Source organism: Camelus dromedarius, chromosome 5, assembly GCF_036321535.1.
Source record: "Camelus dromedarius isolate mCamDro1 chromosome 5, mCamDro1.pat, whole genome shotgun sequence".
Classification (NCBI taxonomy): domain Eukaryota; kingdom Metazoa; phylum Chordata; class Mammalia; order Artiodactyla; family Camelidae; genus Camelus; species Camelus dromedarius.
Genome location: NC_087440.1, coordinates 64250848 through 64265391, shown reverse-complemented (window position 1 = coordinate 64265391; position 14544 = coordinate 64250848). Strand labels below are relative to the sequence as shown.

The 14544-nt window shown below is 52.4% G+C and overlaps 1 protein-coding gene across 4 annotated transcripts; it reads left to right on the top strand.

The window, feature by feature from the left end:
* The first annotated feature begins 295 nt into the window (after positions 1-295).
* Positions 296-14087, top strand: TMEM229B (transmembrane protein 229B). Of its 4 annotated transcripts, none has more exons than XM_031453901.2 (2): positions 296-436; positions 10363-14087. In XM_031453901.2, the coding sequence occupies exon 2, from the start codon at positions 10384-10386 to the stop codon at positions 10885-10887; it is 504 nt and encodes a 167-aa protein (XP_031309761.1). In that variant the 5' UTR covers positions 296-436; positions 10363-10383; the 3' UTR covers positions 10888-14087. The 4 variants fall into 4 exon arrangements, with proteins under 4 accessions (XP_031309761.1, XP_031309762.1, XP_010974917.1 ...); XM_031453902.2 differs by having other exon boundaries at positions 301-436; positions 10366-14087; XM_010976615.3 differs by lacking the exon at positions 296-436 and adding an exon at positions 6822-7510 and having other exon boundaries at positions 10366-14087.
* Positions 14088-14544: the final 457 nt, after the last annotated feature.

Below are 14544 nucleotides of genomic sequence, written 5' to 3'. Positions count from 1 at the left end.
CTCAGATTTACAAGTGTGCACACACTCACTCGTGGCGCGGGGAGCCCCGAGTCCTAGCCCCCTTGCCTGGATCCATCCTTGGCTCTCATCGCGGGATTAACCAGACCAGGCAAACAGGATGGCAGAGAGGGGGCCCGGTGGCAAGCCCAGAGCCCGGAGCCGTGGTGTTTGCCACGAGGCTGCCTCTCTGGCTGGCTTGGTGGCCCGGAGCTGGGGGCAGCTTAAGCTAATGAACCCCTCCTCTTTAATTGCAGGGACAAATGGAAGCCACCCGCTCACCGGCCAAGGGTCAGCTGAGCCCTGGGGCTGATGCTTGCCCACACTGCTGAGAAGGGCACCGAGGCCCAGCCAGGCACCAGGACAAAGGCTAACCCGGGACACCCCTGGACGGCGATCCTGATGTCTGTTCTGAGCCGTGCACTCAAGGGTGTGATAAGTGAGTATGTTACTGGCTCCCCAGGGATCACCCGCTCTTCCTGCCTCAGCAGCATGGACACAGATCTGCAGGTGCCAGCTCTGAGCCTGCTTCCCATCCAAGGGCCTGTCACAGGGCTATGGTTCTGGAATGGGAGGGGGGGTTTCCAGCAGTTTCAGGCCATGTCACATGCTGGGCCATCTTACAGCCACATGGCCTCTAAAAACGGGGCCAGACCCAGACTGGCTGACCTGAGCGATGCGAGACACCCAGCACTTAGGAGACAGCATCTTCCCCAGTTCTCTCTCTTATCTGTAGGCTCATGGATGCTTTGGGCCCTGGGCTTTACCTCTGTGCACCTCACCTAGGATTCCATGAATGGTTCATGTGGCCTGGGGTAGAGCATCCAGGACACTGGCTGGTGAGGGATTTGTGGCGCCTTGGCTGCCATAAAAGTGGCTACCAGGGGGTCAAGACGAGCAAGTCCTCTGTTGCTTCCACCATGTTTCAGCCCCGCCTCCTCCTCATGCAGATGAGTAGGGCGAGGGGCCCCTGACTGTGGAGTCTCGCCTGTCCTCACATAGTCTTTCTTTCCATCCTCAGCCTCTGGCTTTTCTTTGATGATGCTTTAAAAATGACAATTGGCTGATTTCCCAAGCCCTAGAGGCTGTCCCGCCTGAAGGCTGTTTTGTCTGGATAGGACAGACAGTCCCACTGTGGGCTCAGGGACCAGCAGGCAGAGAGCTCCCTGGAAGGCAGGGCAGGAAGGACTGGTGCTTTTGCACTCGTGACTGGACAAGCTCCTCGGAGCTGTTGGACCGGTCCACGGGAGCCCAGGGCCCTTAGATTCCACGTGGGAGTTTGCAGAGAAGGAAAAGGGTAGCCAGGTATTTCTCAACTTTAGGTAGATCTTGACTCCACTGCTGGTTGAGAGTTTAAAACCCAGGGCTAGAATCTATTTTTCATTTTCTATCTATTTTTCAGCCTAGGCTTGTGAAATCAGTTTGTGATTGGAAAGTCTTTCAGGAAGTGTTTTATTGAGCTGATTTGGAGGTGGGGTGGTGTGTGAGAGCCTGCACCATGGGAGTGGGGTGGGGAAGCATGGAGAGATGGCCGTGGGGGCCACCGTGGGAACGCGGTGACTCAGACAGAGACCTATTCCTCGCATTACGCAGAATTCCCCAGAGCAGTCTACAGCCTTAAAACAGCTGTACCCTGTCATCCAGTGAACCCACTTGTGGAATTAAGAAATCTTTCATTAGGAAATAGTCCCAGCCAAGAAAAGGGTGGAATTCTCTTGTTATAGGCATAAAAAAGATGTTTCTTGTGGTGTCATTGTCACAGTGGAAATGGGAAACAGTTGTTCTCCCTTTGTTGAACATCTAGGTTAAATAAATTATAGTTCTCCGCTTGGTGGCCTATTATACAGCCACTAGAATAAGGAGAAGGTAGGCAATAAAAAAACTTAGAAAAATGTTTGTGATGCAATGAGTTAAAGTGTCAGGTTACAGAAAAAGTACATTGTGATAACTTGTAAAATAAACACACGAGAAAAGATTGCAAAGGAGAAATGATAATGGCTGCTAGTTTGCTGGAATTATGAATGCCTGTTCTTTCCATGATGCATGGATTTGTTTCTTTGAAAACTAAATTAAATCTGGATGAGTACACAACATACCAGTAATAGTGACTTTCTTTAAGATGCGGGATGGTGGGGGACTTTGCTTTCTAAGTCATTCCTTTCTGTAATGTTTAAATTTCAACTGTGAGCACATGTCCCTTTTGTAATTGGGAGCAATAAAGACATTTTAACATGCTAGAATTAAAATTTTTTAAAGGCTTGATCTCCCAAGAACGAGGAGAAGAGAAAGGCTGAGCTGGTTAGCTGTTCATACCTGCTCTCATCTGTGTTTAAGGGCCTGCGCCTGTTGGGGCCCATTCATTCAATCCATTCATTCACAGGTATCAGTGGGTCTTATTGCCAGGCACTGTTCTAGGCTTTGGTTACCCAGCAGTGAACAAGGCAGAGCCCTGGCCTCATGGACCTTTCATTCTAATTGGGGGAGACAGACAATGAACAAGTAGCAACGTATCAGCAAGTGACAGTGCTGTGAATAAAACGGGATGATGTGAGTGATGGGGAGGCTATTCTGGATCAGAGATGAGAGAATTCTCTGAGGGGTGGCAGTTGAGCTGAGATCTGAATGACAGCAGGGAGGCAGCCATGTGAAGTCTGGGAAGGGTCTTGCAGGCAACACACAGGATGCCCAGCCTGTGGGCCCCACCCGCAGGCTGCCCTTTGCTGCCTAAGCCCTAGTGAGCCTCTGTGCCAGGCTGATTCCGTTCCCCGAGCCCACTTGCCCCCCTGCACCTGCCAGCAGGGATTTGCTTAGCATCTGAGGCCGTCTGAAATCCTCCCCCGCCTGCCGCCCTGTGTGGATTGGTTGCTTCTGACTCTGGCTGCTGTTGCTTCAGGCACCTGGCTTCTTTGGGCAGCCTGCATGCTGGTCACTGCTCTTGGCTGGCATTTCCGTGGCAGGGCTGGGGTCTCTGAGATTCCCAGTAGCATTGGGGCAGGCTGGCAGTCAGGGAGGCTCCGAGTAATGTGTGTCCAAGTGAGCAGTCTTTGAATGGCACATGCCTTAAGACCCAAAGGAGAGGCTGCTGCTATGGTCCTGTGAGGGTCAGCTATGACCCTGGATGACCTTCATGTAGGTCCTGCTAGAACTTGGCTTCAGAACAGAACTGGGCCTCTCAGAACAGGCTGAGAGCCCTCAGTAGCTCTGACACCAGTTCTGGGCTTCATTGATGATCTACCCAGAAGCTCATGTCCTTCTTGCATCCGGTTGTCTCTCCATCTACCATCTCAGCTTCCAGAAGCAGAAACTCAGAAAATAGCAATGCCCTCCGAGGAACCTGTAGTCAGGCTCAAGGGCAGTGCAGCGTGCGGATTGGGAGTGAAGGCTCGGAAGCTGGGTTTGCATCCCAGCTCTGCCTTGTACAGCTGTAAGAACTCTGGCTAATTTTCTAGCCTTTCTGTGCCTCAGTTTCCCCATCTGTGAAACGGGCTTAGAGATTATCTGAGTTAATACATGGGAAGTGCTGAGAAGAGTACCTGATTACTGTGACTTGGGAAGAGGCAGGAGGACCATCCCAGGGGGCTTTCCTGGGGGATGCCCTTAGCGAGAGAGGATGGAACTCTAAGGCATCTGGGCCAGCCAGTGACCACAGGTATTTTCCCCCACTTGCTTCCCTTCTGGCCCTGAAGCAAGCCCATGTTTTCCTCCACGCTCAACCTGATGACTGCAGGGCAGGCTGAGGCATCTGCACCCAGATGGGCAACTGCCCACCCCTCATTAATTCCACTCCCTTACCAGGAGTCCAGACTCAGGGTCACTCAAGCTGTGCCCCCAATGCCTTGCCCTCAGGGACCCCTACATGGCTTGTGCCTCTCCCCAGAGTCGTGGCATTAATGAACTGTAGTGGTTTTGTTGCCTGGGGATGGGAAGTGAAATCTGGGAAGTGAATGAGGTAAAAAAGGAAGGTGGTATGGAAGGGGAAATCCCCATTTTCTAGCAAGATGCTCCTCTGGACAAAAGTTCCCAGAGTCATTATCACCTTAGCTTCCTGAAACAAGATGGGAGTTTGGGGCAAAACCAAGAACAATCATCCCATCTGGTTTTGTCTCCAGCCTATCTCTGACTTTCATGGTGTTCTCTTTGCCCCTCTCAGTTGCTCGCTCTGCTCTCTGCCACCTGGAGGAATAGTTCAGCAGAGTCTGAGAGTGGCAGGGGAGATACTTGTACGGAGCAGGGTTCTGAAAGTCAGCCCTCCTCCCTCACAATCACCTGTCTCCTTGGAGGGGCCGCGCCCTGCCCTGACGAGTCACCTTGAGTTCCGGGCCTTTCCTGGAACTCCGTGTGCCCTGGCTCTCTCATCACACATGAGGGCTCTTGTACTTAAGTGTTGTTCCCCCAAATCCCACTTATGAAACCGTCCACTCTCTCCAAGCTCTTTTCTCTGCTTTCAGTCTTGCCCGTGCTCTCCTTTCTAACCTACCCTGAGTTTTCTTTCCTGGGCTGTCCTGTCTTTGTGTCATGGTCCTCAGGATGGTTGTTTGTGTCACCAGGAGAAAGAAGCCAACGTCCCCGAGCTGCTGGTTCCTCCTGATGCAGATTTTCCTGGGGCTCTGATCCCAGGGCTGAACAAGGAGGTACTGGAAGAGTCCAGGGCAAATAACTCAGGTTGGGGGAGGCCAGGGCAGGAATAGGAGGCTGTTTGGCCCAGCAGAGGGTGGGTGAGCCTGTCCTAGCTCAAAGTTTAAGCACGGCTCTGGTGGTTATGAGAAATGGGTTTGGGGACTGGAGTTCTGAAAATCCACCCAGGCCAAGGCCTGGGTCTAATTTTAGCATCTGTCCCATCACAGTATGAGCTGCCATCCCAGCTGATGACACTCTCATATCCCCGTCCTTGTCTTCACCCTTATCTCCTGGCCTCAGCCAGCTTTCCCCATTCATCTTTCGTGGACCAGACCTGGCACGACTCCTCCATCGTGAGCTGACCTTGCCTAGGTATGCTACCCCTCCGCCTACCTGTGTCCTTCCAGGCACGGCGGATTCCAAAAACAGAACCCAGGCCTCGGGCTCGCCCTGTTCTCTCTCCCCCATCCTCTCTTCTGTTCGGCAGCTTGCTCTCTCTCTCTCCCTTTGACAGCTACTCCTTTAATCTTGTTTCTGCTCGTAAGGCTTGGGGGTCCAGCTCTTCCAAGTCACCTGCCCTGGGGCAGGGGATGACTGGAGCCTCAGACTTCTAACTAACTGGGAAAATATTCTTGGCCACCCCGAAAGATGAGGTCAAGAGGCAAGGAGAGGGGGGTTTTAAAACCAGCATCAAGGTGGGGGCTGACCTGAGTCATAACTGCACAGGTCACGTCGGGCTGTTGCGGGAGAGCACGTCCGAAGAAGCCCCTTCCTGCGGATGCTGTGGGACAGAGGAGCCCAGGATACGAGTGCCGGTCAGGTGGACAGACTGAGTTCAGAGGGACCTGAGTCGGGCAGGAGGCAGAGTGGTCTCCAGGCCACTGCCATCCACCGGCCTCGGACCGTGGACCCCTCCTCGGTCCTCAGTAAATTTCCCTGGAGCCCAGCTCTGTCCTCTCCTCCCTCCCGGCAGGAAGGGTGCAGAGCTTAGCAACCTGTTGGGGCGGGTGAGGGTTCTCAGGGTAAAATGAGGGTGTGAGAAGCTTTGCCAGCAACGCCGGCCCATTTACTTACCCTTCTTTTGAAGCCTGGCCCTCCCAGGGCTGGTTCCGAGAACACTTGCTTTTCCTCCAACCTTCTCAGCTGCACGGGAGCCAGAAGCTTGAGTTGACTCTCCTCAGCTGAATTTTTGATCTCCCATGGGAGGAATGTGTGATGATTGTTTTGCTGGGCTGCTGAAGACCCACTGGGTGTGGAAGGCTGCCCAGTGCTGGCAAGGGGAGTAGGGGAAATGACCCCACCGCAGCGGGGAAGGAGAAGCCGACCAGGAAGCTCTGTGCCGGAAATGAAAGCCATCCTTTTATGAGCATTTGCTGTATCCGTAGTTGTGTTGATCTGTTAGCTCATTCATCCTCACTGTAACCCTCAGAGGTGCTTACTTATTATCCTCACTTTATTATAAGGAGACTGAGGCACAGAAGATCAGGTAACGTGCCCGAGACCCCACAGGTCGGGGATATTATCATCCAGGACACAGACCCAGGCAGTTAGGATCTGGAGCTCCTGTGCTTGACCTCTACGTGCCGTTCACACCTGTGGGTCATGGTTTGCTGTTGGGGACGGCCCAGGAGGGAAGAATCTGCGATGCTTTTACATGATTTCAGGTTTCCTTAGGTTCATTTGTCTGACAAATTTATTGAGCATCTCCTATATACAAGGCACAAAGATGATTATTATATAGTCATTCAACAAAAAGTTTTAAGACAAAATTAATTTTTCTAAGTTCACATTCTTGTAAGAAAAAAATCTTATAGTTTACAGAAAAGTATAAAGGAAATAAAACCACTTACGATGTCACCCTCCAGAGATGACTGTAGCTAAATTTTTTGGGTATTTACATGTATGTATGCTTTTGCAAAATCAGAATCATATTAAGTATTCCATTTTGCATCCTGCTTTTTTCTCTGAATATTGTATTAAACAAACATTCATCCAGTGGCTACTAGTGCTGGCCCTCAGACAAACCGCGGCAAAGCTGAGTGCTAACTGTCATCACAGAACCGAACTGGGTGCAGAGGTGACAGCCGAACTGGGTGCAGAGGTGGACAGAGCAGTGGACTGCAGCTGTGGAGTTGAAGGTGTTTAGGAAAGTCTTCACAGAGGAGGAGCTGGGTCTTGAAGGAGGATTGTGGCTTCTCGGGCCACAGGTTGGGGGGTGGAGGTGGCAGTAGCTATTGGGAAGGGCACCCCAGGTAGCAGAAACAGCAACATAGAGACCTGGAGGACAGGCTCCCAACCAGAGGTGGGTCACGAAGGGCTTTGCCAGTCATGCCTGGGGGTGGAGCCTTCATTCGTAGATGTTATTAAAGACCTTCTAGGGGGCTTTAAGTGGGGAGACACATCGGATTTGCATTTTAGAAAGGTTGCTGTTTCTACACACTCTTTCACTGTAAGGAGCAAGACAAGGCCAGGAAACCAGCTGGGAGACTGCTGGATTCATCCAGGTGAGACATGATGAGACTTGAACTAGGGCAGCAACAAGAAAGAGGAATGAAGGTTGGAGATGGATTTCAGAGATACTTAAGAGGCAGAAAGGACAGGAGGCAGTGGCTGATTTGGTGGTTTTGCCATGTGACTTGGTTGGGCCAATAAGATGTTAGTAAGCATGACTTAACCACTTAACCACTCTTGAAAAGCACTGGTACAGTTGGGTTGCTTGCTCTTGGGCCTCTGCCCTTGCCACGAGAAGAAGGTTCCGGGGACTAGACTGCCGGGCCCAGGAGAAGGAGAAGAGGCAAGTGGAGCAGAGCCACCCCAGCCAAGCACAGTACAGAGCCCCCGGATGACTCACAGTCTCATGATTGAGGCCAGACAAGACCTGCTAACCCACAGGCATGTGAGTTGTAATAGTAACTGAGAGTTGATTTAAGACACTGAGTTTGGGGATGATTTGTTATGTAGCAATTGCTGAGTGATAAAGAATGTCTTCATTCTTGAACTGAATGCTCACTGTGTGTGAGGCACTCTTCTAGGCACCTGAGGATGCAGTGCTGAATCAAAGTCCTTACTTTCCAGGAGTTCATGTTAAAGTGGGGATGGCAGAGGAAGCGAGAGTGACACCAGGGCCTCTGTCTGCTAGCTGGGTACAGACAGATGGTGGTACCATTAATCAGGATAGGGTCACAGGAAGAAAACAGATGTTGGGGAAAAGATACTGAGTTTGGTTTAGGAAAGGGGACATTTAGGTGGAAGCGTTCAGGAAGGGGTGGGATAATAGGTAGAGGACACAGGAAAGACATTGTTGGGGACTGAAAGTTATCAACAGAGTGCAACAGAAAGTCATCTGTACCAAAGAGAGACAGAGTATGTGCTGTGGATACTCAGAGGAAGAAGAAAGGATTTATGGCTGGGAGGAGGGAAAAGACTTGTTCTGAACATAAACTCTAAGCTGTGTTTGTACTTGTGGAAGCAAGAGGAGCAAGGCACATAAGATAGATAGACAGGTTGCAGGAGGCACAGAGGTAAGACAGGGAAGGCTGGGCTGTGAGAATAAGCCTGCAAAAGTGGACTGGCGTGAGATCATGGAGAGTCTTGAATGCCAGGCCAAGGACACTAGCGTTTCATTAGGAAATGGGGAGCCCTTGAATGTTTTTGAGCAGGGGAATGACGTTAGGCACACGTGTCTAGGAGATGGCTGTAGTATGTGGTGGGAAGAGTTTTGAAGTAGAAGTCAAGAGATACGGATTCTAGTCTCAGCTTTTCCATTCACTGGCCCTGGGATATGGGGCAAATGATTTCTCTCTGAGCCCCAACTGCCTCTCTTGAAAAATGGAAGTCAAATTCCCTGTCCTTCACATAGTCTTAATTTTGTAAGAACCAGTAACAAAATGTGAATGAAAGTGCTTAGAAGACCACAAAGCAATGCATGAGGGAAGGTATTACTGTGACTAGGTCTGCTTTAGTTGAAAGATGAAGCTGGGATTCCCAGACAGGTGGACAGACTACAGATGTCATCCTGTTAACCTCTGTCCTCTCTGCCACTGGGGAGAGAGGGTTGACAGAGGTGTCGGCCTGGGGTCCACTGGCAGCTGGCAGAGCAAGGGTTCCTGTTCTCATGCTCTGCCTTCCTGTTCTTGATGTAACCCTGAACTCTCCCACCACCCTCCACATAAATATGTCCTATAGAGAAAGCCTGCTTAAGGGAAGCCTATGCCAAGGCTGCAGAACAGAGGACGGGGAGACAGTCTTGGCCCTCAAGGAGTACACAGGCTGGTTGGATCAAGAGGACAGGTGCCTCAAAATAGTAAATAGGATGGCATTGGATAAAGGGCCAAGTAAGTGGTCCACACAGTTGCTGGAGGAGGGCCAGGCCAGTCTTCGGGGAAGCGGGACGGGGTTTAAAAGAGAGGAAGGGAAGGGAATGAGAAGTAGAGGGGAGAACTCTCTCTTCTTGTCAGCCCACTGGTTTCCTCTCAGCATGGAAACTAAACACCAAAACCCCACTTAATGGAGCAGTTGAAGACAAATGTGACCACAGCAAGCAACCACTTCACACCCATTAGGATGGCCATCATCAAAAAACCAGAAAATAACAAATGCTGGCAAGGATGTGGAGAAATTGGAACCCTTGTGCATTGCTGATGGGAATGTAAAATGGTACAGCTGCTGTGGAAAACAACAAGGCCATTCCTCAGAAAATAAAAATAGCATTTTTTTTTTTACCCAGCAACTCTACTTCTGGGTGTGTACCCAAAAGAAGTGAAAGCAGAGACTCGAACAGGTATTTGTCCACCCAGGTTCAGAGCAGCATTATTCATGATAACCAAAAGGTGGAAGCATCCCATTCATGAATTGATAAAATGTGACATACCTAGACAGACAGACCACAATGGAATATTATTCAACCATAAAAAGGGGAGGAAATTCTGACACATGCTACAACATGGATGAACCTTGGAGACATTATGCTCAGTGAAATAAGTCAGTCACAAAAGGACAAATACTGTGTGATTCCACTTAAATGAGATACCTACTGTAGTCAAATTCTTAGAGACAGAAAGTAGAATAGTGGTTGCCTTGGGCTGGGGAGGGGATGGGGAGTTAGTGTTAAAGGAGATCGGGATGATGATAACATTCTGGAGATGGATGGTGGTGAGGGTTGCACCACAATGAAAATGCACTTAATACCACTTGCGTGTACAATTTTAAATGGTTAAAGTTGTAACTTTTATGTTCTGTATATGTTCACGTACACACACACACATAGAAGACAAATGTGCTAGGATGCTTATGAGTGATGTGGACCTGTTTGAGAAGTAGGGGAACACACAGGAGCCTCAGTGGATGGGCCTGGTGAAACATCAGCTAGTAGCCTGGAAATGGCGGTGATTGGTGGGCCAGGACAACCAACTCTTCCACGGACCACAAACTATTCTGAAAAGTTATTATCGGGAGTGTAGTAGATATGTTCCTTCCAAGTAGTATTTGAGTAGAGTTGCTCAGAGGAAGCCAGTAGGGCTGTTTGTTTCCTTCGTTTCTCATGCCTACCTGGTTCAGGTAAGGAATATGGGATAAAGTAAGGAACATGGACTAGGGTCAGGAGTATGATCGGTAACCAAAGAGAAATGTAGTCAGGTTTGAAATCCCCTCCAGCCTGGCCACTTCAGAGACTTGGGCCAGGCGGTAGGAGGCAGCAGGAGGGCTCCCCTCTATCCCTTACTCCCTCACGCGTCTCCTTTGTGTCCCCAGCAGTCGGCCCTATTTGGAGCCATGTCTTCGGCCGAGCCCCTGACAGCGCTGTCCCGCTGGTACCTGTACGCCATCCATGGCTACTTCTGCGAGGTGATGTTCACGGCGGCCTGGGAGTTCGTGGTGAACTTTAACTGGAAGTTCCCGGGGGTCACGAGCGTGTGGGCGCTCTTCATCTACGGCACGTCCATCCTCATCGTGGAGCGCATGTATCTGCGCCTGCGCGGCCGCTGCCCACTGCTGGTGCGCTGCCTCATCTACACGCTCTGGACCTACCTGTGGGAGTTCACCACCGGCTTCATCCTGCGCCAGTTCAACGCCTGCCCCTGGGATTACTCCCAGTTCGACTTTGACTTCATGGGCCTCATCACCCTGGAGTACGCCGTGCCCTGGTTCTGCGGGGCCCTCATTGTGGAGCAATTCATCATCCGCAACACTCTCCGCCTCCGCTTCGACAAGGACGCCGAGCCCGGGGAGCCCAGCGGCCCCCTGGCCCTGGCCAATGGCCACGTCAAGACTGATTGAGTCGGGGGCTGGTGGGCGGGGCCTTGGGGGCTCTCATGGACCCTGTGGACAAGGGTACCAAGCTGGCGGGGCTGCCCTCTCTGTGCAGCACAAGCCCTGCCCAGTAGGGCACACACACGACCCCCATACCCTCCACTATGGGTGGGGGTTGGGGGCGTGCCCAGGTGTTGGGGGTGGGGTGTGGGGGCGGCAGAGGAACTTCTGGAAGGGTCTGTGGATCTCAGCCCAGCTCAGCGGCTAGAGGCGGGAGGCCAGCGGCTATGCACCGACTGGACTATGTGGGTGACCTCGGAAGCACCTGTCCTGGTTAAGGCACTCAGAGAATGGGGCAGAAGGCGGGAAGCAAGGCCTGAGGAGGCTTTGGGCTGCTGCAGCGGCCTCCTGCCTCCCTCTCACCTGGTTTAGTTGGGCTTGGCTGGTTCCATTAGGCAATATTCAGGTGCTTGCTTGCAACCAATACCTCCCCTCGGGGGCCTGCTGAGCTGCAGCCTAAGGAGAGACAGGGCAGCCTGGAGGCTGCTTGGCAGAAGTGCTGGTCTTCAAGGCCTGGGAGGCCTTCCCTTGGCTCCTCTCCCCTCCCCCAGGACCCCACACTGCTCCCTTGGCCTTCTGGGGCGCTCCCCGCTGGTGCTGGATTCCCACCAACCTTGGGCTTTTGGAGGTTTCAATCCCTGTGTGTTCGGTGGTGTTTCCCCCCTTTTCTCTCTTATTTTCAAAGCCTTTACCACTAGCAGCCCCTCTATCCTTGTCAACCACCCCACCTGCTCCCACTCCTAACTCCCTAGCCAACACAGCAGCTGCCAGAGATAGAACCCTGAGCAGACACCTCCCTCCCTCTTGCAGCCTTCCCGCCACGATTTCCAGTGGCCTGATGCCTGGGAAGTTCCCCATTAGGCCTCCCCACACCCCTGGCCAGGTAGGCTGTGGCAGTGTCTCTGGTGCTCTTCAACATGCCACCTCCCTGCGGTGGCCCGGCTAGAAACGAGTGAGACCCCCAACACACAGGCAGGCCAGGATGGGCCCCACAGAACCGCAGTGGGGACCTAGAGACAAATCAGTTCAGAGTGGGGGTGGGGGCGGTAAAGGCACCCAACTGGTTTATTTTCAAACCAATCAGGGGCTAGATAGCTTTCAAGGGAATGGAGGAGCAGGTATCCAGTGTTGGAGAGCCATGGAGGACGAGTGATGGAGAAAAAGAAGAGGGTCTTTGAAGCCTCCTTAGTGGGAAGGGGTCAGTTCTGGATCTGCCATAGCCCCAGCCCTGTAGCAAAAGCCCCTCGGGGCTACCCCCTCCCCACCCCTCCCAGAAAGGCTGACCCTCTGAGCTTGCTCCTTAAACAATATTAATCCTGCCATGCCCATGGGCACTGTCATCTCGGTTGCCCGCCTTCCCCCGTGACAGGTCCATTGCTGGCAGTGGACAGGTGAAATCCTAATTGCAGCCCACTTCCGGCTTTGTCCCCACCCCCGAGGGGAGGGGTCCATCAGAACGCAGCCTATCGCCTGGTACATGGTCTCTTCCTGACCACCTTACGACTCATAGGTAGAAATTAGCCTTTCCCTTTTTATAGAACATTAAAAGTGATAATACCACCCGTGGAGAGATTCTCCTCTTCTTGCTGTGCTGCTCCACCTAGACTGTGCAGACAGCACCAGCCAGGGTACAGGCTAGGGCCAGGGGTCAGGGTAGTGGTTGCTGGGGGTGGGTGGAGTGGGGTCCCAGTTTGGGAGAAAGGCTAGGAGACTGCCTTTGGCAGGTTTGCTTTCTGCGGTTGACCTTGTCCAGTACAAGATGAAGGGCGATTTCCAGCCTCAATGTCCCGGGCAGGCTCCTCAGGTCCAGGCACGAACTACATTTTGTAGGGGTTAACCCTACCTTGATTTTCCCCATGGCCTCAATTCCAAGGCTTTGGGACTTCCAGATGCAGGCTTCCAGTGGGGATCAATTACTTTCCTTCTACAGGTGGAGGGCATTCCAGAGGAAGAATATTGTCTGGTTCCCTGTTCCCTCTGGGTAATTGTTTTCTTGGTTTTTTCCCCCTGCTCCATGGTGTCTCTGTCTCCTGGACCCCAACTCCCCTCCAAGCCCCCCTGTGGGCCCTTGGACCACACCACTCACCTGTGCTCTCCTCTCCACAACAGAATCTGGTGGTCCGCTTGTTGATGTCTCCCAGCCGGAGGCCTCCACAATTCTCTGCCAGAGCAAGCCCTTGGATGGCCCGCTGGGTTTGGCTGTTCAGATGTTGCCCTGTCCGTGCTCCCTGGCACCATCTCTCTGGGCCATATAAATGCCCAAGTACAGGAGGTCCTCAAGTAAATCTGCCAGCCTGGCAACATGCAGAGCAGTGTGCTTTTGCTTCATCCAGGTGCCCCATGGCTCCTGTAGTCCCTCGTAGGGCACAGAGCCCCCAGAAAAGGGAGGGGATGACCTGGAGCTTGTCCACAGGATCTGCAGGCTCAGAGCTCACCAGACGTCGCCCAGATTGCAACTCTTGCTTTTTGGGTTTCTTCAGGGCCTCAATCCCTTAGTGCCCAGGGACTCAAAATTAGGAGGAATCTCAGCCCTGCAAAGCAGGAGATAATCTGCTCACTGTTCATGAACGTCTGGTGTCCTGGGCCTCCCTCCACTGGACATGACAGTGTCTCTGAGTCACAGGTCACCACGTGCTGCCCTGCATGATTGAATCGCTTCTGATGTCTGCTAGGCATCCTGTCCCTTATACCCTGTCCCCTCTGATGCCAGTGAGTCACAATGGCCTATGCTTATTCACAGCAATAATACCTAGGGAGTGTCCATGGAGTCCTTTTGTCCTGGTCCCTCGCTTTCTGCATGGGTCTCCTGGGGAGGCAGCCACTGAGTGGATCAGTTTGTGAGAACCTGTTTTTATGAAGCTCTGGGCTAAGCAGATGTCATCACAGGGGATGCAGAAAGGTGGGAGGCCCAGCCCTGGAGGAGCTATGGGTAAGGCAGGGAGAGTTACCTTCCACCGTGAGGCCACCCCGGGCCTGGAGAAGCTGCAGGTCCCTGCTCTGCAGAAGAGCCTTTGAGTTGGGTGGGCCTGTCTCCCAGCTACGGCAGCTCTTCAGAAGGACACATGACTGGTTTGTGCGCCCATTGCCTGCTCCGTCTCCATTGGTCTCTTTGTCTCTTTCTTTTCACATTCGTGCACATAAAATATACTGGTGTTTGTGTTCCAGGACTGGCTCTGACCCATCTGTTTCTTCTATTTTGGAGCCCTCTTCCTGGGGCTGCTGGAGGCCAGGCCCTTCAAACTCTGGCGTTACGTTGCTCCCTGCTGCTGGATGGGGCCAAGCTGCGGGGAGGCACTCTCTACCAGTCCTTTCCATGATCTCCGCTCTGACCCTCTCTGGTAACCTGAATTCTCCACCCAACTCCCCACTCCCCATCAGTAGCATAATCTGGTCCATTCCTGATTTGGGGCCCAGGTGTGGAGGCCCGGACAGTATCCAGGTTGGCTATAGGTTAGCTGCACCTGCCCGTGAGATAGGCTCCTGTCAGACATGCTGGCCATGACCTGTGATGTCTCATGGGGCGGGAGGGCCCATGAGAGGAGGCTGATGGTACCCCAAAGAGCTGGAAGGCCAGAACCCCTTACTTCTATTACCTTGAAAGTCACGCTTTTGAGAAACAGAGTT

Excerpts from the sequence above, each read along its gene's own strand:
- TMEM229B (XM_010976614.3), top strand. The coding sequence starts at position 7,457 with ATGACTCACAGTCTCATGATTGAGGCCAGACAAGACCTGCTAACCCAC. Across the intron at positions 7,511-10,362 it reads ACCTGCTAACCCACAGGCAT|CAGTCGGCCCTATTTGGAGC; the intron begins GTGAGTTGTAAT and ends TTGTGTCCCCAG.